At 42.8% G+C, this 24,593-nt stretch overlaps 1 protein-coding gene across 1 annotated transcript in view; it reads right to left on the reverse strand.

The window, feature by feature from the left end:
* The window catches only part of LOC117558944 (nesprin-2-like), a 138,755-nt gene that overhangs the window by 93,859 nt on the left and 20,303 nt on the right, over positions 1-24,593 (reverse strand). Inside the window, 33 exon segments of the mRNA XM_034235510.1 lie at positions 132-461; positions 1,065-1,338; positions 1,580-1,687; positions 1,831-2,033; positions 2,119-2,231; positions 2,389-2,596; positions 3,182-3,382; positions 3,493-3,594; positions 3,838-4,005; positions 4,425-4,583; positions 4,732-4,882; positions 4,972-5,127; positions 5,396-5,991; positions 7,659-7,958; positions 8,110-8,230; positions 8,346-8,446; positions 8,532-8,613; positions 8,967-9,160; positions 9,637-9,762; positions 10,055-10,189; positions 11,097-14,801; positions 14,918-15,076; positions 15,219-15,395; positions 15,538-15,639; positions 16,105-16,245; positions 17,502-17,666; positions 18,130-18,329; positions 18,407-18,503; positions 19,068-19,236; positions 19,555-19,667; positions 19,994-20,158; positions 20,356-20,493; positions 20,795-20,908. Of these exon segments, the coding sequence (XP_034091401.1) occupies positions 132-461; positions 1,065-1,338; positions 1,580-1,687; positions 1,831-2,033; positions 2,119-2,231; positions 2,389-2,596; positions 3,182-3,382; positions 3,493-3,594; positions 3,838-4,005; positions 4,425-4,583; positions 4,732-4,882; positions 4,972-5,127; positions 5,396-5,991; positions 7,659-7,958; positions 8,110-8,230; positions 8,346-8,446; positions 8,532-8,613; positions 8,967-9,160; positions 9,637-9,762; positions 10,055-10,189; positions 11,097-14,801; positions 14,918-15,076; positions 15,219-15,395; positions 15,538-15,639; positions 16,105-16,245; positions 17,502-17,666; positions 18,130-18,329; positions 18,407-18,503; positions 19,068-19,236; positions 19,555-19,667; positions 19,994-20,158; positions 20,356-20,493; positions 20,795-20,908 (9,273 nt within the window).

Genomic DNA, 24,593 nt, shown 5'->3' on the forward strand with positions numbered 1-24,593 from the left:
GAAGAGAATAAAAACAACTCTTTAGGAGATTGCTTTGCATCTATCCTCAAAACACAAACATTTACAAGATGTTCTATAAATGAAAACCCACCCCAATCTTACAAACTGACCCTGAAGCCTTTTGAACATACTTTTGCAATCTGGAGTTTTTCTTCAACTTGCATGCAACCACCAAGCGACTGCAGGTTCTGCTGCTGGTCTCTGATCCAGGACTGAACGCTTTCATTCTGGGTTTTGACAGCGTCCAAGTCCTTCTCTAGCAGAGCCTGTTTTTCAGCCTGGTTGAGATTCTTCTCAGCGGTCTGCAGAGCCGCCCTCCACTGCGCCTCTGTTTCTTTTACTGTCTGCTGGACTTCCTGTTTCCTGCCTTTATCCAGGTCCTCCTGCCCACACAGAGTTTCACTTTGTCTTCTCAGGTTGTTCACCTCAGAGTCTCCCTCAGGCTTGGAGGTCAGGATGGCCTGGGGACAAAATGGGAATATTATACAACTTTTGAAGGAATTATTTGTATTGACATTAGCATCCTCATTGAATGAATCCTAATGACGTTTTAATCTAGTCACCGACAGGTTAGATTAAAACTAACGACCTAAATTCCTTCAACCTGATTTTACTTTGAGATGAATGCTTACATAATGAAGTTTATATTATATATTTCACAACAATTACAGAGAAGAAGAGGTAAGCTACCCCTCCCACAAAGAAAAAACGCAAATAAAAGCAGAGTAAGAAAAAGTAGGGGCTTAACTTATGATTATAAATTAAGTAATAAAATGCAGTTATATGAATCTGTGGTAACGATGTTGCAAATTAATAAACTAAACTTAAACTGGAATGTAATGCAATTATTTCCCCTTGTTTTTACATGTCTTCTTTAAAAACGACCCTTCTCCATGTCACATGCACTGTCCTGACTCATGCAAATGTGCTTGTAAAACAGTTAGCTTGTAAATGCGTAATGTAGTATTTTTCTTTTTGACAACATTTGAAAAGTAGAAGAAATAAGAATTTCCGATTTGAAGTGTAAAAGCGAGAAAAGGTTCATCAGGCTGGGTTTCACTGACCTGTGCTTTGCGCTTCAGGTCTTCTGTCTGTGAGCCAGGAGAGGTGAGGGGTTTCATGAGGTCAGTGATCCAGCTCCTGGTGCTCTTCACCTGGCTGTTAAACTCCTCCAGTTTCCCCTGCATGGCGCCCTGAGCTTCGGCCTGTTTTTGCAGCCTGGCTACCAGGTTTCTGTAGCGCTGTATCAGGTTATCACTGTCCTTCAGGAGGCTCTCAGCTCGGACGCCTTGTTTGCGTATGGATGCTAAAAGCTCAGCGAGGGTCTCAGCTCTACCACTGTCACATGGAAAAAAGTGGAAGCAAGGTTTTAACAGATGAAATATAAAAAGACAGCAGAAAGTGACACAGAAGATAAACAAGACAAGTGGTTAGGATTTCTTCCAAAGTATTTGACTTCATATTTAAATGTCCAGAGTTACCTAATGAACATTTGCTGTGGTCTTTACTGTAAGATATCTGAATAAAATCAGTTCAGTTCAGAGTTCTCTCTAAATTGATGATTGAAATTGAAATTCACCTCTCATCTTGAAGGTCTTTAAGAAAAAGCTTGATTTTTTCCGTCTCCACCGCATGTTTTTCTTTGTACTGCAGCCACTCACGGAAGCTGTCGTGTTGCTTCTGCAGACTAGAGGAAAAGAAGACAAAAACGGTTTTAAAAACACGTTTTCTTATTGGTGACATTTGTGTGCAGATGTGAGAGTCCTGATCAGAAAGGCAGAAGCAGAAATATCCGTGACTTGTTCTTCAGGGAATCAAAGAAGCATTTACCTGTTCAGGTCTCTGAGGAGCGGCTCCATTTGTTCCTGCCGGTTCTGGCAGTGCGTTCTGAACGTAGCGACCTCCTTCTGCTGCTCTTTCAGCCAATCAGTGAACTCAGAGAGCTGCTGGGGAGGAAGCTGCTGGCTGCCTCTCTCACGCTGGTCCTTCAGCTGCTCCAGACGTCTCTCTGCATCCTTGGACTTCAAGAAACTCTGATGGACATAAGAAAAACTGTGAGGAGTCATCATCTAACATGAAATAGTTTTAAGATACACATTCATATATTTATCCACTTACAGCAAGTCTTTGCAGGAACGTTTCCACGTCTGCTCTGCTCTCGGGGTGCTCAAAGCATTCATTGACGGACAGCTGCAAGTTCTGGAACCACTCCTCAAACAACTGCTTTTCAACTGGAGGAAAATTAACAACATGATTTAAAAATAGAATATTTGAAAGGTAGGATCAGTATCGCATTTCCCAAATTGGGATTAATAAAGTGTCTGTCTGTCTGTCTGTCTGTCTGTCTGTCTGTCTCTCTCTCTCTCCCTCCGCAAACTCAGTCCTTACCTGTGATGACCTTGAGAAGGCCTTTGTCTCTTTCCTCTCTCTTCAGGTGGATCATGTCCCTGGTGCGGGAGATGGCCTCCTTCAGCCGGGTGCAGTCCACAGACAGCGCCTCCAGCATCTGAGGGCTGGCCACACTGGAAACCAGACCCACCTCCGTCAGAGCCACCTCCGCCTGCTCCTCCTGAGACTCCAGGTCATCACACAGATGCTGATGAGGACAGAAGAAAAAACTGTTTTAAAATATGCTGGCTATTCTAATAACATTAAAATATAATTAAAAGGGCCAGTGAACAAACTCCAGATTTAACTGAGGACAAGAAAGGTGGAAAATGCAAACATTTCAAAACTTATTATAGTGATATTCCAATTTCCTTTTCCTTCAATGCTATTTTGTTATACCTAGGAGGGTTTTTATATATAGAGATTGAGGGGATAACAAGTTTAATATAATTATTTTGCTGAATCAGAAAATATTATGCGTACTTTTTGTCAACCGTTTTGAGTGCAAATGGTCTCAACAGTGATGCAATTTGATATCATTGATCATTTCATCATTTATTTTATCATTTATTGAGATCTAATTATTATCCTTAAAAATAAGTAAAAAATCAGGTCCAAGGATTTTTTTTAACTAAATCAAACAAAACTGTTAAATCAAATTAAATTCTGAAAGCTTCAAATCACAGTTTTATACTCTAGTGTGTATCACATTTAAAGGGCAAATAATCCAATACTAAGCTCTATAAAATAAACATTAAACCAGAGTGAGTTCCAACAGATAGCAGCTGCGTACCTGTATCTGCTCTTCGGCCTTTGGTTGTGACACATCCACACTACTGAGTGAACACTGGATGCCCTCCACAGCTGACTGGCACTCCTCCACCTTCTCAGAGAGGTGTTTCTTCACAGCTACCAGTTCCTCAAAGACGTCGGTGCAGTCGGCAAACAGCTCCTTCACCTGCTCCATCCTCTTCCTCAGCTGGGTTTCCATTACCTGAATCATTGTAAAAAGGGTTCAGACATTGTAAAAACAATGAATCTAGGGACCATAAACATTGAATGTGCATTTAAATAAAAATAAGATCAATGAACTTTTCGACTCACCTGCAGCTCCAGTGGCGCTTCCTTACCCTGCAGCATCGCCTGGATCTCTACAGACTTCTTGTGGAAGTGCTCAATGTTCTCCTCATTAGCATGGATTTCTTCCTGAAACCCACCAACAAACTTAAATAAATAAAAATCACATATCAGACTCCACTTGTGCATTCCCGTCTGCGCCTTCACTGAAACCCAATCCAGCTGGGGAGTGTGTGTGAGTGTGTGTGTCTCAATCTTGTTTAACACACGTGTCACACTGGTTAAAATGTTCCGACTAAATCATTAACAAAATAAAACGGTTCCTCAGGGTAGCAATAAAGCTCTTGTATTTTTCTGTTATGGGAATCTTACCTTCATGGCAAGCACTTGTTGCTCGCTTTGGAAGGGATGGCTTTCTGCAAATAGGGCCAGTTTGGCCCCAGCCCAGCTGTCCACCTCTCCCCCCAGCATCAGCTGCTTCTCCCATAGCTCCTGCCCCACCTGCAGGTTATCCATGTAGGCATCCGTCTTCTCCGTCATCTGCAAGGGCACCAAAAATATAACATTTTACGTTAAGCTGGAACAGAAGTGTTCCAAATAAGAGTTATAAAATTGAATTTAGTCCTTGTTTAACTTGCTAAGCGATATTATATGTATGTTGTTGTGTTAAATGTATGCACATTTAAATGGAGCCTTAAGAGTCAAGTGATAGAAATATATTTAGTTTGGTCTTAATCGTTTTCTCTCCTGTGTTTATGGGGATGTTTATCTGGATCAGTAATGAAGCCTTTGTTGTTGTAGTACTTAGTACCACAAGAGGCAGAAGTACACCACTACCTCATGTTGTCAATAGGGCTAAAAGCATTCGTGTTTTATTTTAAGTGAGTCTTAAATTCTTTATGTATCCTAAAAAGTAAAACAAAGTTAGAACTCTGTCTTTTTCCCCGGGCCTTTCTTACATCCAGCCAGTTGTCCAGGAGTGTGTCAGCCTCAGCTTCGAAGGGGGTCTCACTGCAGTCTGGGAAGTTTTTCAGTTGGGACTGCAGCTGTCTGCAAACACCCTTCATCTCCTCCATTCGCTCCCCAACACCACCGAGCCCCTCCTTAATGTTAGAGACCTGCACAGACATGAGATGTGGACATACATTATACATGAAAATAAAGTGACGGCCATCTTCTGGTCTGTTTCTGCACACTCTAATTACATCCTAAAAACACAACATGAAGGGATTTTGTCAATAAACTGGTTTGGTTTTGATGACTCACCATGGTAATGTTTCTCTGCAGGTTTTCCTTGCCCAGGTAGGAGGCCTGATCACTGATGGTCTGCTCAGCTTTCTGCATGGTGCTGCTCAACTGACTGCGGCAGGCCTGGAATTTCTTCAGGAGCTCCAGCAGGATGCTGCACTGCTTCTTCCTGTCAGAGAGGGAACATAACAGAGTGGATTTTAGGTGATGTCACACTTGCTGTATTGAGCTGAATGTGCTTCTCCTGCCTTAACCTACCTGTCTTTAAATGCTCTCTGAGTATCCTTCCACTGAGTGTCCAGCTCCTGAAGGAGTTCCTCTCCTCCTCCCTGTTGATCTTGAAGTTCATGGAGGTTCTGTAGCTCTGCTTGCACAGCCTGCACCTGACTCTCCAGATCCGACAGGGCCCGAAGCCTGGTAAATACCGGATTATTAACGAGAGATATTTTAGGGAGACAGGCTTTTAATTCTTTAAGTAAATGTCAAAATGCTACTTTTCTTATATTAAGAAACATCTTTTTTGTGTGCGCAGTATACAAACCATCATTCAAAATCTAATTCCCACTCAAAACACTTAAGCAACAGTTAAACAGCAAAAGCATAGAGAACACATTTGAAGCCCTGTAAAACACTGAAATAAGCTTTAGTGTTTTTCATCAGAATAAGGATGATTGACACACACCTGTGTTGCACAGCCGGCATGGTGGGCTCCTTCAGGCCCTGTGCTTCAATGTTTTCCTGTAGTTTCCTCAGATCCCCCAGCAGTGTCCTCTTCCTCAGGCCTAGCGATCTGCTCTGAGTCTCCTTCTGCAGCCCTTTCTGCTGGTTGGCAAGGCCACTGTCAGCCTCCTCCAGCCTCCTGACCAGAGCGGTCACCATGTCCAGGCAGGAGGCTGGGGCACCGTCCCTGGTGACCGTTAGCCTGGCCCCCTGCAGGAGCGCGTCCAGCTGAGGCGCCTTCTCTTTCAGACTGTCCACGCTCTGCCGGATCAGAGCCAGCTTGGAGCGACAGTCCTGCAGGATCACAGTGTCACTGCAGGGGGCGCCTTGGACTCCAGAGATGTCTTCGTCCACAGTACGCAGAGACATAAGGAAGCGGTCAAGGGCGCGGGCGGCGGCTTCGCTCTTCCGGACCTGCTGACGAAGCTGATCCAGGCTGCTTCTGTGAGTCTCCACCTCCCGGGACAAAGGAAAGCAGTCTCTGGGGTCCAGATCGCTGGACTCAGGGTCCAGACGGGACAGCTGGTCCAGCTCGCTCTGGATGTTGTCATCCAGTTCCTGTGAGAAAAAGAAACAACGTGCAGATGAGATATGGTTTTATTCTGCACATAGTTGTATGCACTCCATGATCTTTTTACATTTCAGTTTAACCTCTTAGTAACAAGCAACATCTCTAAAATAACAAGCCTTTTGTTTTAAAGAGGGATCAGGAATGAAGTAATGACCAACTGATTCTTTTTTATAGTTTTGTCCGTAAAACATCAGTTTTATATTTGATTGTATTCACTTTTTGCTGAGTTTTTTTTTTACTGTATCTTTTCTATTAGTTCATGTAGTTATCACCGTTTTTGTATATTCCTCTAGTACAGTGGTTCCCAAACTTTTTCTGTCAGGCCCCCCCTTTGGCGAAAAAAAAAAGAGTCGGGCCCCCCCAACACAAGTCAGGCTCAGTGGCGGCGCCAGAGATTTATTTTGGGGGTACTGTGTGGTAGCTTGACGTTTCATAGAGGGTGCTCAAACATTTAGGGTTTCTCATTAATGTACCGGGCGCTACAGTGGAATTTTCTACTGCAACAATCCCCACGCAAATACACAATGTACCCGCTACTGTTACAATGAAGGGTCGATAATCAGCTCACGGCATATAGGTGTAAGCAGGGGTAAAGTGCTATTTTTATAGGTGGTGTGTGGACCTCACATACGTAGGGGGGTCCGGGGGCAAGTTCCCCCGGGAAGATTTATTTTTAAATATTGAAGTTAAATGCATCAATCTGGTGCACTTTGAGAGCAAAATGAAGAGATCTATGGATACCTCTCTCAACACCCATATGAAACAGAACTGTTAACAGATTTCCTTTTTCTTTATGGATATTACTTTATTTATTAACTATAATGATCATATAAGCGTGTGCCTCGGAAATAATTGTTTACATTAATGGTGACCAAAATGTTTGAGACCCACTGAGATAACACTGAGAGAGTCCTTTAGCTCACTGAGTCTCTCAGTCTGACAGGAGAGGACTCTCCTCCACTTTGTTGTTGAAAAAACTCCTTATATCCGTTAGCGTAGCTCGCTAGCACCAGAAGCTAACAACAACGATCTCCGGTACCGTTGCGCTCTCTCTCTCGCGCACAAAATGGCTCGGCACACACACACACACACACCACACACACACACACACACACACACACACACACACACACACACACACACACACACACACACACACACCACACACACACACACACACACACACACACACACACACACACACACACACACACACACACACACACACACACACACACACACACACACACACACACACACACACACACACACACACACACACACACACACACACACACACACACACACACACACACACACACACACACACACACACACACACACACACACACACACACACACACACGAGCTTTAATGAAACAGAGACCCAGACGTAATAGTACTGTATCATATTATTTTCGAATCAATAATATTTCAAATTATGATTTTTTTTTAAATCTTTTTTTTTTTTTTAATAACCATTTTTCCTCCTGGTCTCTCGCACCCCCGCTCTCATGCCTTTGCGCCCCCCACTGCTCTAGTAAATCATGCTCTCATAGAGGACTCATTATTAACCAAATGTACTATTGCAGGGATAACTTTGTGTCACACTGACAAAGAAGGCAAATAAAAATAGTATTCACGGCAGACAGACCTTGATGTCTTTGAGTATGTTGCTGTTGGCCGGTGTGAAGACGGTGATATCTTTGGGCTGCCTCAGGTAGCGGTCCAGGCGGTCGGTAAAGTCCACCATGTGGTTCTCTGTGGAGTCGATCTGCCTGAGGGCGGCGCCCAGCGAGCTGCCCCTCCGCTGGAGTTTGGACTGTTGTCCGCGCCACTGATCCTGCAGCCCTGCCTTGTGCTGCTCCAGACCAGAGTTGCCGCTCAACTGGGAACACTGGGAGCATTGGTTTGCAAACTCAGACCACAGAGACTCTGTCTCCTGCCTCAAGAACTGGGAAGGAGCAGGACAACTCAAGATTACTGCCATGTTTTGGGGAATCATTTAGTTAGTAAATACACAACAAAAACAACTACAGACACTGAAAAAATGGTCAATAATGAGTTAATATGAAAATCCGTTTCTGCACACATTTGATCTGTACCTGTATTTCCTGGAGCCGCGAATGCAGGCCTTTCAGAGATACGGAGTCAGAGGGGACATCCTTGATGCTCTGCTCAATTTTGGCCAGCTGGGATTGCAAAGACCTCTTACAATTATCATATCTGGGGATTTTACAAGTTAAAAACAGGAAAACAAGTTAAACATGGAATATAATGACCTCCTGTACGTATGTTCTGTTAACATATCAAATCCTAGACTTTGCTAAAGTCAGTTTACCTTTCTAAAGCCTCCTTTTTGCTGACTTCTTCCTCTACAGATGCCTGCTTTTCCACCTCCCTCTTCTCAAGAACGACTGTCTTCATTGTCACTTGAGAGACCTAAAAAAAAGAGAAATGGCATGATTTAAGTTTAAACCTCTGTAGGGTTCAAAAAGGGATTAGTTTTAATTGGAGTGAGTCATACCTCAGCTGAGACCTGAGGTTTGTCACTGGGTCTTGTAGGCTCCTTCTGTGTGGTCACATCGTCACTGAAGGCAACAGGAATCCTGAGAAAACGGAAATGATAAGAAGGAGAAAAGGATAATCATTTCCATTGTGTTACCCTTTAACGTTCCATCTGAACTGCAAAGAGAGTGTCTATTCTAAAACATCCAAATATGTCTTTGGATAGTGTGCCTAAAGAGATCTGAAGGACCGCATGATCCACAAATCATCTAACTCATGATCCGCCTTCATCATTTCCAAACATCACGCTTAAGAGGCATTTCAAATGTATATTCAGACTTTTTACAAGACAAGTTAAAACAATTATTAAAAGAAGGTATATTTATATTCAGATTTAGTAATTAAATACATTACTTGCTCATTGTCTGCTCTTTATCACTTAATGATATCTCACCTAGAATCAGGGAGGGATGAGTCTTGGTCTCCACTGAACTGTCTCTGGATATCAGCCAGCCTTGTCTCGCACTCCCTCAGCTGAGTCTGGGCCAGGCGGTGAGCGTCCTCGGGGCTCAGGGTGTCACACAGCTCCTTCAAGGCCTCCAGGTGCTGCCCTGCCTGGGCAAAGCTGCCCTCCGCTGAGAAACAGGCCTGGTGCATAAACAGGCATGGTAGTGAGTTGTTTTGAAACCAGATGATACTTAAGAATATCAAGTATATCTCAAGATCAGTTTACACAGGTTAACAGACATACTGCAACACACATAGGCACCACCCAGATGACTGCAGCCCACAGATGTATTGCTAAAAAAAGTGCTGTTTTCATCTTTTATGTCATTTATTCAATATTATTAGTATAAAATATAACTGTTGTGTTTGTTTTAAAGTCCACATAGGTACAATGAAATCAAGATATAAAAACTGGCTTTATGGTTCTGTAAACACACTTGACAAAAACAGCACTCTCTTTTTGAGCAACCAGAATAAAGTATTGCAATTACCAAGTCCCATTGAAAGAGTTTCCATGAAGGCATAAAAGAAGACAGAGTAAAAGTTAAGCAGAGAAAAAAAACTTGCTGAAAACCCATCCATCAAAGCCAAGAGTATAGCTCTAGTTATTTAGCTACCTGCGCATGGTTTTCTAAGGGGGAGCTTAAGTGCATCTCACACTGCAAGGCGGCTTTGTTAAACTCTTTCCTTGTTACTTCAAAATGTAATTGTTGCAAAAAGCCTGAGATATCAGCTCTCACAGCCTGGGAATAAATAAAAGAGAAAAACATGACATGTTAGACCATAGTCTTCAATAAAAGGTTTATTATATGAATGTTGTATATGCAAGCAAATGAACAATTTGCTGACATTCATTTGTAAAACGGACAAAAGCAAAACTTTTGCTACAGTTTTAGTCAATTTGTCCTTGACATGCACAAGCAATTATCAGACAAACTAAAAGAAAACAACAATTAAAACTTGTAAATGTGAACATTTACAAGTCATAAAGGTCCCAGAAATCTATATCTCCAACAGTTAGTGAGTGTGTCCTACCTCCCACTGTGTTCTGATAGACTGGGTGAAAAACTCCATGTCTCTGAGCTGTGGCGGTGTACAAAAGGCCTCCATGCCCTTTGCTGCTCTCAGGAACTCTTCCAGCAACTCTGGGTCCAGGGTCTTTAGAGTCTCCTGAGGGGTAAAGCACACATATAATTGCAGACTGGTTCCTTTAAAATGATTGAACCTCATTTTGGATAAAGAGAGTTGTTAATTTTGGCACATTATATCTGTATATCGGGGGCGGTGGTGGCGAAGTCGATAGGGACTTGGCTTGGCAACTGGAAGGTCACCAGTTCAAGTCCCGGAAAGACCGAGTGCTACCGAGGTGTCCCTGAGCAAGGCACCGTTCCCTACACTGCTCCCCGGGCGCCGTTCAAAATGGCAGCACACTGCTCCTAACACAGGATGGGTCAAATGCAGAGAAAACAATTTCCCCACAGGGATTAATAAAGTATATCAAATCATATCTTCCCGTTAAAGATTAAGACAGCACCCATTTTGTATCTATTCTGCACCTCCTGGGTGGGGCCAATGACCTCTTATAACATGAACACTTTGCAGATTGAAGGTCTTTCATACAGAATTGAGAGCTACTATGACGTTGGGATTGCCTCGACACAGCTCTCAAAATGGCGATGGCATAGCTGGCGGCTATCAGTGAACTGTGCTAACAGTGCAAACAATGAAAATAGTGCAGACGGATTTGCCGTTTTGTGTAACCGGAGGTATGACGTGAAAAATTGGGAAAGAATGGCGTGATGGGAAGGCATCATCAGCGACTACCGCCGTATAGTAGAGCTGCAGCCATTAGCTAGCTAGTTAGGCAGAATCGCATGGGAACCTATAGGGACTCACATCCACGTACATGCATGGGGATGTGGGTGTGATTGAACCGACTTCACACTTCTTATACTTAGCATGAATAGCGCCTCTACAGGCGGTGGTCACTTTTGCATGTTTTATTGTGCCCTAAAATGTACTAATTAAAAGTTGTACTTTGATTATTCTATTGCAATATATAAATGATTGCATTTACCTCTTTCACTGATGCTTGCTCGGCCGATAAACACTTGTCTCTAAAAATGTTGATGGTTTCCAGGATGTGTTCCTGCAGACAGTGCTTTGCTTCCTCAAATCCGTTTCTGGCCAATGCCTGGGCCTTAGCGTAAGCCTCCGTGTAGGCCTGGGGAGGTGCCTGGGCCAGGGCGGGAGGTTTAATGAACAGGTCTGGTGACTCCGGCATGGACTCAGGCCGAACATTGACCTGGGAGAGGAGAATAGTTTGTGGCTGTTGAGGTCTGGGTTGCGAAGGAGACTGAGTTGCAGGTTTTGACTGTGGAAGGGGTTGGGTCAGAGGTCTGGCCTGTGGGGGTGATTGGGCCTTAGATTGTGGTCCAGCTTGGGACTTGGGTAGTGGGGATGAATGAGCTTCAAATTGAAGCTGTGGTGGAAATTGTTCCTGGGTTTTGGGTTGTTGAAATGATTGGGCTTTAGGTTGGGTTGGTGACTGAGCTTCAGATTGTGTTGCTGTTTGGGCCTTTGGTGATGATTCAGACTTGGGTTGTATTGTTGACTGAACCTTGGGTTGAGTTGCAGATTGAGCTTTATGTAGTGGTGCTGTTTGGGCCTGTGGTTTTGGCTGTGGTGGTGTTTCGGACTTGATTGATGACCGATCCATGGATTGAGGTTGTAACTGGGACACAGGAAGGGGTTGCGGCAGTGGTTCAGCCTTGGGTTTGGTTGGTGACTGAACCTTAGGTTGAGTTGGTGATTTAACATCTGGATATGGTGCTAATGGGGCCAAAGGTTTGGACTGTTGAGATGATTCACCCTTTGGTTGAGTTGGAATCTTCTGCTGTGATTGGAGCTGGGCCTGATGTCTGGGCTGTGGAGGTGGCTGCTGAGTCTGGGCCTGGGGCTTTGCTTGTAATAATGGCTGTCGCTGGATGTTTGTTTGGGACTGGGCCTGCAGCTGGGGTTTAAGCTGTGGATGAGCTTGATGTTGTGGTTGTGATAGGGGAGGTGTCTGAGCTTGCATCTGAGGCTGAGGGTTAAGCTGAGTTTGATGCTGAACCTGTGAATATTGCTGAGTTTGAGGCTGGGGATAAGGCTGAGGATAAGGCACTGGATAAGGCGGAATTTGAGGCGATGCCTGAACCCAAGTCTGTTGTTGTTGCATGGCAGTCTGGGGACTCACCTGGGGTTGGGATTGAGGCCAGTGTTGTGGCTGTGTTTGCATATGAGGAGCATATGATGGCCCCATGTGAGAAAACCCAATGGACACAGTCTGAGGTCCCTGCTGTGGTCCAGGTTGGGGCCACTGCGGTAGAGCCTGAATTGTTGGATAAGCCTGAGACTGTGGAATTTGACCCATTTGTGGAGGATATGGTGGGGATATTGGATGCCTCTGCTGGGTATTGGGTTGGTTTTGAGGCTCTAGTTTGGATGTCCACTGCTGGGAAGGAGACTGAGCCTGGGGGTAAGCTGGGGGGTAAGAAGGAGGTTGTGCTGTTGCTTGTGGATGCTGGGCAGACATTGGGGATGAGACTCTAGCTTGGGTCCAAGCGTGGATTTGCCCCTGGGACATATGGACTTGGTGCTGGACCTCTGGCTGAGTATGTGTGGGATACGGAGGCATTGGCTGAGAACGACCCTGAGTCTGGCCTAGAGGTAGAGGTTGAGCTTGGGCTTGATGTTGAGTTGGAGAATGGACATGACTTGGCCTGGCCATTGGTTGAGGATGGACCTGAACCTGTGCTGTCGACTGAGACTGGGTCTTTGGCTGAGGATAAGTTTGAATATGGACCATGGACTGAGCATGGGCCTGAGACGGGGGCATTGACTGAGGATGGGGCATTGACTGTGGATGGATTTGAGGCTGGGGCATTGACTGAGGATGGATTTGAGGCTGGGGCATTGACTGAGGATGGATTTGAGGCTGGGGCATTGACTGATGATATGTTGGGGACTGGGGCATTGACTGAGGATATGTTGGGGACTGGGGAATTGACTGAGGATATGTTGGGGACTGGGGCATTGACTGAGGATATGTTGGGGACTGGGGCATTGACTGAGGATGTGTTGGGGACTGGGGCATTGACTGAGGATGGATTTGAGGCTGGGGCATTGACTGAGGATATGTTTGGAACTGGGCCATAGACTGGGAATGGGTTTGAGTTTGTGATAGTGTTGGTGGTTTAGGTGAGGGTGTCCTTACAGGAGCCCACGACTGTGAATGACTGCGAAGCTGAATGTGGGATGGTACAGGATGCTGAATTTGGCCTTGCAGGGGGGCTTGCATAGGGGAAGAAGGTCTGACTTGAGCTAGTGCCTGTACCTGAGCTACAGTCGGGCCATGAGCTACACCTTGTGGCTGCAGGGACATATGAGATCCAGCTGAGGCATATGTTTGGGACTGAGTCTGAACCTGTGTCAATGACTGTGTCTTTATGAGACCATGGGACTGTAGCAGACCTTGTGTCTGTGACTGACCTTGGCTCACTTTGGTTTCAGACATGGTCCGCAGTTGTTGCTCACTGTCTGTGGTGCTGTGGGAAACACTTCTGGACTGCACTTGCAATTGGACCACTGGCTGGGATTTAGACTGAACCATAGTTTTGGTTTGTGACTGAATTTGGGCTTTTCCTTGAGGGTGAGGCTGAACCATAGCAACAGACTGGGATTTAGCCTTGGAGTCTGAATCTGGTTGAGCCTGTCCTACAATAGGCTGTGGTTGCTTTTCCTGTTGTTGTTGTTGTTGTTGTTGTTGTTGTTGTTGTTGTTGTTGCTGCTGCTGCTGCAGCAATAGTTCCTGTTGCTGTTGTTCCAGTTGTTGTTGTTGTTGCTCTTGACTTTGCGTTTTTTGTTGTTGCCTCTGTTCTACATTTTGAGGGTGCCGTGGTGGTTTTTGTTGGTGTTCTTGCTGTTGTGACTGCTTAGTATCCTTTGCATTTCCCTCAGGCTGGGACCTTGTAGTTACCGTTTGCTGTGAAACAACCTGAACGGTTCTTGCTGTTTCCTTGTCTGACTGTGGCTGAGTCTGTCTTGGTGCAGTTGTTTCCTGAGTTGAATCCGGTTCTGGCGTTGTATGCTCTCCTGAGGCTGGCTTCTGAAGCCAAGGCCGATTCTTCAAGGCCTGGGTTTTCCTGCTTTTAAGCTCCTGGTAGCTTGGAGGAGGTTTCTTTGAAGGTGCTTGCTGAAATGAAGTCTGATCGTGGGGATCTGGTGTTTGTCTGTCTATTACCACTTCCACCTGCTGCTCCACCTGTTGTTGTTTTTGCTTCGGCTGTTGTAGTTGTGGTTGTGTTTGCATCGGCTCTTGCTGTTGCACTTCTTGTTGTTGCTGTTGCTGCTGCATTAGCTGTTGCTGCTGTATCGATCCATGTTCCAGAGTCTGCTGCTGCTTTTGTAAAGTTTTCTCCGTCCAGGCCTGATGCTGGACTTCTGGTGGTGACTTTGTCCTGGTCTGCATCACAGCTTCTGCGTAGCTATATGGCAATGGAGGAGAAGTCACCTTTGTTTCTCTGTATTCCTGCACCACTATCTTTGGCACAAAGGTTCCATGACTCTGAACTAACTCTTTCTCAGGCTGTTTGGTTGGCCATGAGACTGATTCTGACTGTCTCAGATGTTGAGGCTTTTCTTTATCCTGTTTAAATACTTTTGATGGAGGAGACCCTTCTGGAGGGCTTCTGCTTCTGTCTCGTCTGGCTCCCAGGCTGCTCAGCATACCTACAGCTTCCTGGAATTCAAACCACAAACACATTAGAAAAACTGCCCCTGTCTTTCTCTTTTCCTAAGTAAAGATCATACACAACTCAATGGCTTGCTCAGGTAATTTACACAAAGAAAACTGGCCTGTGACTGTGCAACAGCGGCTCGCACTCGGTCCTGCATGGCGGAGGCATGGAGGTACTGCATGGGAGAATTCTTCTGACTAGTCATCACCATCATCTGCAGGTCCTGCTCCTCTGTGACCACCTGACCCTCCAGCTGCAGACCACGGGATATCAGAACCTGAGGGAAAAAAGGGAGTTGAACTCAATCAGCATTTCCTCAAATTCCACATCAGGGTTTCTTTATGAGAAAAAGTCCTGGGAGGATACAACGAATTTGAATTGATAGCATAACAACATTAATATACAGGGCATCATCTTACACTGGCTCGTGGGTTCTGGCCCCGCTGAGGTTGTCGCTCTGCGGCCCTCAGCAGCTGGTAGAGCTCCCGAGCCTCAGAATCCCAATGCAGGAGTTCAGCCAGGCGACTGTCCAGCCCTGACACACTGTGCTGCAGCTCTGCACACACCTGTTCTGCCTCAAACAAGGTCTGCATCACCTGGTGACATTGTAGGAACATATGGTAACAAATTGATTAACATGCTGTATACACTACAACAGGGCACCACAACCTAAAGATGACGTTCTTTATGAACAAAGATGTATGAAGGAAGTATTAAAAGGGTTGAAATCATTCATACTTCAGGTATAGCAAACTTTAGTTTCTGTAACTGCTCAGCTGGGCATTCTGGGGAGGGAGCCAGAGCCTCAAGATCCACTTCTTTTATTTTCCTCGTCATGAACTGAAAGAAAGAAAGCAAACGGTTAGTTTGAGACAGAAATATGTGGAAATGTATAATTGAGTTCTCAGTGTGTAAAAATAAACCACTCTCTTCTGACAGGCTATTGCCCCCATTCTGAGATCTGTAATTTCTACTTCTGACAAAAATGCTATTACCCATGATAAAATTATACTCTGTTGTCAATGTCATTGATTTATTTGATCTCTCCAGAACTAGATCTTAAGGCATCCTTTGAAAAAGAAAAGAGGTAATTATTGAACAAAGCTCTGCTGGACTTGTTGTTTGCTAGGATGTTATTACTAACTAAATAATGTAATAAAATCAGGTTATCGGCAATATTTAAAGTGGTATAATACCTTAAGAGGTATATAGCTACGTGGTGAGTGCAATCTTTTTGACATCAGTTAATAGTTAAGACTCTACTTCATCCTGCCAAGGTGCAATTCAACCATCCATGAAACCTACCTGTATTCTTTTTCTGTAGGTGCGTAAGGGGCCTGCCATTGTCTCCAGAGGCTCCTTGAGAAGGAGAGTGGCCTCTCTGATCAGAGGTTGGATGTCCTGTGGCCTAGCCTGAACATCATCAGTAGGTTCAGCCACGCTGTCCTGGAAAAAGTAGAAGTAGCGCTATTAAATATCAGCTAGATTACAAGACAAAAACAATAAAGCGTACAACATTTTGACTACTGTTTTAACCAAATAAGTCAATTGAAATCATGTTAAGACATTTCAATGTTTATTTATATAACCCAATATCACAAATGTTACATTTGTCTCAGTGGACTTAACAGTTTGTACATAATATCAGTATGACAATATGACACCCTCTGTCCTTAGACCCTCACATCGTACAAGGAAAAACTTCCAGAGAAAACCCACAGTTTAAAGGGGAACATGGGAGAAACCTCAGGGAGAGCAACAGAGGAGGGATCCCTCTCCCAGGACGGACATACGTGCAATAGATGCCGTGTGTAAATCGAAGAGATAATACATTATGTTAGGAAATGCATGTGTCTATAATAAGAATATGAATCCACAAGGATGTCAACAATCCTGTGGGAGCACTCAGGGAAGTAGTATGATGAGTCAGGCAGGACCACAGTGACGGGTTCAGCCACGACTCGAAGTTCAATTACATTTAATTTTAAAGACGTAATGTAGCACAACTATAATTTGATATAGCATTTTAATCAACACTTGCTTCCACAGTGGACATGATATAATAGTTTGATAGAATCATTTCCCTGACTTTTAACTCAGTTGTTTAACACCTGCCCAGTATACAACTTAAGCAATAAAAGAAGCCTTATGATAATACACTGTAATCACAGACTATCAAAGCCTTGCATTTATAATCGCCTACACACAAAAAGAAAAGGTGGAGTACAGCTTCTAACCTTTTAGCCACTCCTTTGTAGCACAGCGTGGGAATAATTATAACAAAGGGACAAGTATGGCTTAAATACCAAAGGTGTGAGACATTAATCACCAAAGTCCTTCCAACTTGGCAGCAAATAAATAGAGAAGCAACCAGGCCATTATTATAATAGAAGAGCGCACCTTGCCATGGTAGAGAAATATGTATAGAGGGCAGTATGGTACATGCTTTATCAAAACTATTATCTGCAGTACTTACATGTAAGGGAACTACACTGATCAATAGACAACACATTTGAAATGCAAAACGCACGTTTCAGTCTACCATCGTGCACAAATGCAACTCCTTCTTTGATGACAGCCTGCAGTACGATGATATCAGAAACAGCTTGGCACCACAATGTGACCAAAACAAAGGGCACAGATAAAACAGCTTTGGATATAAGGATTCTCACCAACCAGGTTTTTCTTGATCTATCACTTACGAAAGCAGTTCTCTTGAAGAACTCGGCCCATTGCATGTTGAGTCTGCGCAGCTCTTCTGCCAGGCTCCTGCTGGTGTGAGGGTCTGTGGACTCCAGCAGGAAGTTACCCACCTCATTCAGATGGGCCTGTTTGGATCCCCACTCAGCCATTGAATCAGGTGTCACCTTAAAAAACATAAATGTACAAATCTTAAATGGTCAGAAGGGAGAACGACCACGATGACAAGAAAACCCAACCTTGCATAGTGAAACAATGTGGTTCCTTGGCAAAAAACAAACACTGACTGTGTGACTTTTATTTCAGAGGATTTCAGATATTATTTGCAAATGTAGAATTTTTAAATCAAATATAATATTTTAGTTTTTTCTCATAAATTTGTAAAAAGACAAAAAAATGTAAAAGTAACACTAATATCATAAAATATCAATGTTTTATTTGTTAATGTACGACTTAAATGCAATGTTTTTTGAGACATCACTAGCACACTTTTTTTTATTAGACATTTACACAAATATTTCTACAAGTTTCTACAAGCCCAGTTAAAAAAGCAGAAGCTTCTAGCTAGGTTATGAAACATGGTTCTCTTGCCAATGTTAGATGATGTATGGCTTAGTGTATTCAAATTACCTCTGGTCTGGGGCCATGGCTGTGGGATGCAGAGCCCTGCTCCATCCAGGCCTGCAGGGAGCTGAATCCGTCGCTGTAGGAGTCCCAGGCGGACAGGACTCTTCCCATGGTGTTCTTGGCTGTGGTCACCTCTTCCAAAACTATGGCGGTGTCTTCCTCCAGCTGCGTCACCTGCTGACTGACGGTGTGGTAATCTGCAGCTGAGGAGCAGAGAGGACAAGCTGTTAAATGAACTGATCACCAGTGAAAACTTTAAAAACATCAATAGAAAACTTACCAAGGGCAGATTTGCTAGAATATCTCTCAGAAACCTGCTTCAGTTTATGTAGAGCGGCTTCGAGCAAAGATGGTAGCTCCTGTGTGTTTGCCAGATCCTGTTTAAAAGAAATAAGTTCATTGCAGCATTGCTTATTACAAAGTAAAAACATATTTTGATGGCAAGGGGAAAAAGAGCAAATGCTTTTGTTATTATTAAACCTTTACTACTTGTGGTGCAAAACAATATTGGTTGTAAGTCTGTCTAGCAAGTGGTAAAGTTCATTTTGTCCAGATTTAATCAAAATTATTATTATTATTGTATGTGCTGATGTATGACCATATGCTTTGTTGTGACTCAAAAACTGACTTCCAGGGAAAGTTTACAAGCAATTGTAGATTCATTTGATTCAGAATGTTATAATAATTAACCACAAAATGAGAGGAGTATTACGCAGTTGTTGTTATTCAGTAGGCCAGCTTGACACCCACACAGTCAGGAGGAACAATTGACTGAGAGCCAACTTGTTTTGGGAGGTGCCAGGCAGAGACCCCTAACAATCTACCTGTATCAAAAATCTTATCATAAGGATATTATCTGAAAAAGATTATAATGTGTATAGCGCCCTCGTACTTACCACTCCCGATAAATAAAACTATTATCAGATAATAAATCTACTTACATGCCATTCTTGCAGCAACACCCTGACAGCCTCTGGGGAGATGTAAGGTCTCTTCCAAACCCGCAGCTTTGTCCTGATCTGCCCTAGCAGATCCAACACGGTGTGGCGGTGCTCTCGGTACTCCAGCTTGATTCCGTGGTATTTAGCAGTCACTCTCACACTGGTGAACCTGGGAGAAGTGACACAAGTATGGTTGTGAAAGTCAGCAAAATGAGAAACAAACCCTGAAGAACCAAATTAAGTAATCATTTATATAATCAAATTTGTATGACTCTTAGAAGCATACAACAGAAGGATAGCTTGTGTTGTACATTCACTTTCACATTCACGCTTAAACAATGCCGTTGATTGTATCCAGATCGTGGCATTAGATTTACTACTAGGTCATTTAGCTTAAGGTAGATAATCAATTCAAGCACTGTCCTTACTGTATACACGATTTCACACTTATACAAACATACATGAAATCATGGGAAAGTGCCCTCACCTCCTCTTTAGTTCATCCATCTTGTCACTAGGAACCATCATGTTTGCATACTCATCCAGGTTATGGAAGGACTGGAAGGTCTTCACTTGTTGCGGCATCTCCTCAAGACAGACCTACAGAGACATTGAGCAAAGAGCAGATTCATATTTAATTATTATACAAAATCACCATTGCTACTCTTAAAACCCCAGAACGGAGAAAAGGCTTATCAAATGTATCCCAAAAATAACTATTCCAGGAGCAAACTAATGTTACAGTTTGTATGCATTTTTGTATTCTCCCAATTAAGAAATAAAGGACATCATGCCGATATTATTTATAACTTAAATATGGAAAGCCCTGCATGAGGAACCTGAGGTTCACTAGGCAAATGTTATTGTTTTAAAAATGTCACTCCGTAAAGTGGTTTTGTTTAGGCATAGATGCAGCAAATATTCACTTTGAGGATCTCCTGTTTCTCCTTGGCTTCGTCCGCAGCTCGGCCGTGATCCTGCGGGTTGCCCTCATCCTCGTTCAGAGCCTTCTCTGTTTTCAGCATCCAGCGAGCCACCGTGTCCAGGGGGGCCGGGACACTCATGTCCAACTCCACTTTGTATTCACGCAGCTAAATGAGAAATCATGTAGAAAAAGATCTACATAATTACTCATCTGTATAGATGCGATCATACAGCACATGCTACAATAGAGATTATGCCATGTTGCTGGTTAAGATTGACATTTTATGTTAATTTCTATAAACATTAGACTGTTAAAGTGCATATATATATATTTATAAAAATAGGAGATTTGAGTGTGTCTGACCTTTTCAGTGAGGGAGTCCCACGCCTCTCTGAGAGCCCGCTGCTCATCGCTCAGTTTCGGGGTTCGTCTCATGGCTGTCAACAACGGCATGATGGGACGCCGCTGCTCATTGAAGGACACCAGAAAGGTTTGAAAGACCTGAGGAATGGACAGGAACCGTTAGTTATACTCTTTTATGGTCAACTTAGACAACAAGAACATTTCATTCAAATACAATCACATTTCCAGACTTGATCTTAACAGCTGAGGCATTTATGACATTTTGGAAAATATTAGCGTTTGAATGAGCCCTGGTGTGAAAAAAAGACTCACTGCATAATTTTGTTTTGTAAAAAATTAAATATGAATATAGCTAGGTGATACGTCAATTTTGCAGTGATAAAAAACAATACTTAGTTTCTGTGTTTTAGATTTGAATAGACATTTGTTGGAGACGTACATGGTATCTTTCTGAGTAGCTCTCTCCCTCGGTGGAGTCCCATCCCTCCAGCAGCTCATCGTAGGCCTGCACCAACCAGCATGTCACTTCCTGTATCTTTTGATCAGTCGTTGCCTGGAAACATGGACAAAAAAACTGTCATTGAATGAAGACTGATGAACAAATTTGGCAAAACACAATCCTATTTTTCACAACCAAATGTAAGTCATGATCAGTGAGATTTATTTAGCTTTAGATATGTATAGCTTTTTCTTTTATCTGCACATTGAGTTCCAAGCACAGAAGGAACACGATAGCTAAACATTGTCCCAGCAGGTAAAATGAATGAAATGAAATACCCAAGAATTAGCCTTGTTTTATAATCTATGGCAGCCAAGAAGAAATGCATTGCAACTGTATGCCCAAACATAGCTCTACACTCAAATGGTGATGAAATAACTGCAGCTTTGTTTGTTTATTTAAATCTCTTATCAGTGTTAGGAACTGTAACCAATAGAAACAGGATAAGGTAATGATAATAATAATAATTCATGATATTTATATCCCAGTATTTAAAGACGCTTTACAAGAACATTTGAGAGAAAAACCAAAGGTTAAAAGACTAAATAGTGTGAGGAGAAAGATTATGTCTAGTGAATTGCAGTAGTATTTTGTGAACAGGTTTTCATTCATTATGCAATAAAAAAAATGATTTAAGCAAAAAGCGTTCCCACAAGGCACCAACAGCAGTCAAACATAATGGCGGCTTGTGTGCCAAAATGTGTTGTGCTGCAAGCAAGCCTGCACACAGCAGAATACCAAGCCCGTACAAAAGTTTGATGTGGAAACAAGGTTGTTGTTTTTTCCCTCATTACAACAAGGAAACACATTAACTACAACAGCCACTTCATATTGGGCTGCAAATGCTTATGTTTGAGCACAATCTCGATTTTATGTTTTTAACAGAAACTTGGATTGAACAAAATAACAGTGCAGCTGTTCTTATCGAATCAACCCCTCCCAACTTCAGTTTTATGAGTCAGGAAAGAATGCATAAGAAAGGGGGTGGAGTTGCTATTCTGTTCAATGATTCCCTTCAATGCAGGAAGACATCGTATGGGAACTTTGCTTCTTTTGAATATGTGGCCCTTCAGCTGAAATGCTCCTCTCGAGCTCTGTTCCTAAATATCTATAGACCACCCAAATACTGTGCAAGCTTTTTTGATGACTTTACTGAACTGCTGTCTATAGTGTGTATTGACTTTGACCGTCTAGTCATTGTTGGTGATTTTAACATCCATGTTGACAACCCCCAGGACAGAGGGGCAAAATAACTGTTTTGTGTTCTTGATAGCTATGGACTGACTCAGCATGTGACGGAGCCCACGCACAATAAGGGGCACACTCTGGACTTAATTATCTCAAAGGGTCTGAATATCTCTAAGGTTGTGATGACTGATGTTGCACTCTCTGACCATTCCTGTGTTTTCTTTGAGAGCTCTATTTTTGTTCACAAAAATGTTCAAAAAGAGGTAACCACAAAGCGATATTTAACTGAAAATACTAGGGAAATGTTTACTCAGAATTTCTCTTCCACACTTGCCCCTGCTAACATCTCAGTAAATGAGCTAGTAGATCATTTGAATTCAAAAATAAAAAATGTTATAGATGTCATTGCTCCAACTAAGGTAAAGGAAGTGTCTGGCAAGAAAATATCTCCATGGAGAAAGGCCATGACCGTGGAGAGCAGAAAAAAGAGAATGTCGAAAAGCTGAACGCAGGTGGCGAAAAACAAATCTCCAGGTTCACTTTGAAATCTATAAAGAGAGACTTGGCCTTTATAATTTGGAATTGAAAAACGCACGACAATCGTTCTTCTCTGACATCATTACCAAAAACAAAAACAACGCACGTGCCTTGTTTGCTACCGTCGACAGACTAACTAACCCCCCCAGTGTCAGTAGCCTCTGAATTTCTATCCACCAGGGCGTGCAATGACTTTGCCTCCTTTTTCACTGACAAAATTCAGAAAATCAGACAAGCAGTCAGTGCCTCTGCATCAGGAACAGCAAATGTGTTGTCTCTGTGTCCACTTAACATCAATTCAAACACCATGACACAATTCCATCAGATTAATGATAAAAACCTAGAGGACATTATTCAACTTCTGAAATCCTCCTCCTGCTGCCTTGATATTATTCCAACAGGATTTTTTAAAGATGTTTTGCCTTGCATGGCCTCAGATCTACTTCATATAGTAAACAAATCTCTTCACTCAGGTATTTTTCCACAGGCCCTGAAAACTGCAGTCATTAAACCGCACTTAAAAAAAAATAATCTAGATGCTTCAGTAATGAACAATTACAGGCCCATATCAAACCTCCCATTTCTAGGTAAAATCATTGAAAAAGTTGTTTTTCAACAGTTGAGTAATTTCTTGCATTTAAATAACTGTTTTGATGTGTTCCAGTCAGGCTTTCGTCCAAACCACAGCACTGAGACTGCTCTTGTAAAGGTCTTTAATGACATCCACTTAAACACAGACAGTGGCAGAACTTCAGTGTTAGTATTATTAGATCTCAGTGCTGCGTTTGACACTGTTGACCACAGCATATTACTCGACCGACTGGAAAACTGGGTGGGACTTTCGGAAACAGTTCTGAATTGGTTTGAATCCTACTTTAAGGACAGAAACAACTTTGTTTCTATAGGTAAATACACATCTGAGTTGACAAATATGACATGTGGGGTTCCTCAAGGCTCCATCTTGGGGCCTCTTCTATTTAACATCTACATGCTACCACTGGCTCAGATAATGAAAAACAACAAAATAAGTTACCATAGCTATGCAGATGACACACAAATTTACGTAACAATTTCACCAGGAGACTATGCTCCAATTCAAACACTGAGTAAGTGCATTGAACAAATCAATGACTGGATGTGTCAGAACTTTCTCCAATTAAACAAAGATAAAACTGAGGTAATGGTTTTTGGAGCCAAGTCAGAACGTATAAAAGTTAGCACTGAGCTTCAGTGTGCAATGTTCAAAACAACAGATAAAGCCAGAAATCTAGGTGTAGTCATGGACTCTGACCTGAGTTTCAACAGTCACATTAAAACAGTTACTAAATCAGCCTACTATCACCTAAAGAATATATCTAGGATTAAAAGACTAATGTCACAGCAGGATTTGGAAAAACTTGTCCATGCCTTTATCTTCAGTAGACTCGACTACTGCAATGGTGTCTTCACGGGTCTCACTAAAAAATCTATGAGGAAGCTGCAGCTGATTCAGAACGCCGCTGCTCGAGTCCTCACTAACACTAAGAAAGTGGATCACATCACTCCTGTTCTGAAGTCTTTACACTGGCTTCCTGTGTGTCAAAGAATAGATTTCAAAATACTGCTGCTGGTTTATAAAGCACTGAATGGTTTAGGCCCAGGATACATTTCCGACCTCCTGCTAAATTATGAACCATCCAGATCTCTCAGGTCTTCAGGGACTGGTCAGCTTTCTGTCCCCAGAGTCAGAACTAAACATGGTAAAGCAGCGTTCAGTTATTATGCTCCAAATATCTGGAACAAACTCCCAGAAACCTGCAGGTCCGCTGCAACTCTGACTACTTTTAAATCCAGGCTGAAGACTTTTCTTTTTGTCACTGCTTTTAATTGAACTATTCATATCTTAGACTGCACTGTAACTTTTATCCATGTACTTTTTCTTTTAATGTTTAATTGAACTATTCATATCTTAGACTGCACTGTAACTTTTATCCATGTACTTTTTCTTTTAATGTTTAATTGAACTATTCATATC

This window comes from Gymnodraco acuticeps, unplaced genomic scaffold (genome assembly GCF_902827175.1).
Source record: "Gymnodraco acuticeps unplaced genomic scaffold, fGymAcu1.1, whole genome shotgun sequence".
Classification (NCBI taxonomy): domain Eukaryota; kingdom Metazoa; phylum Chordata; class Actinopteri; order Perciformes; family Bathydraconidae; genus Gymnodraco; species Gymnodraco acuticeps.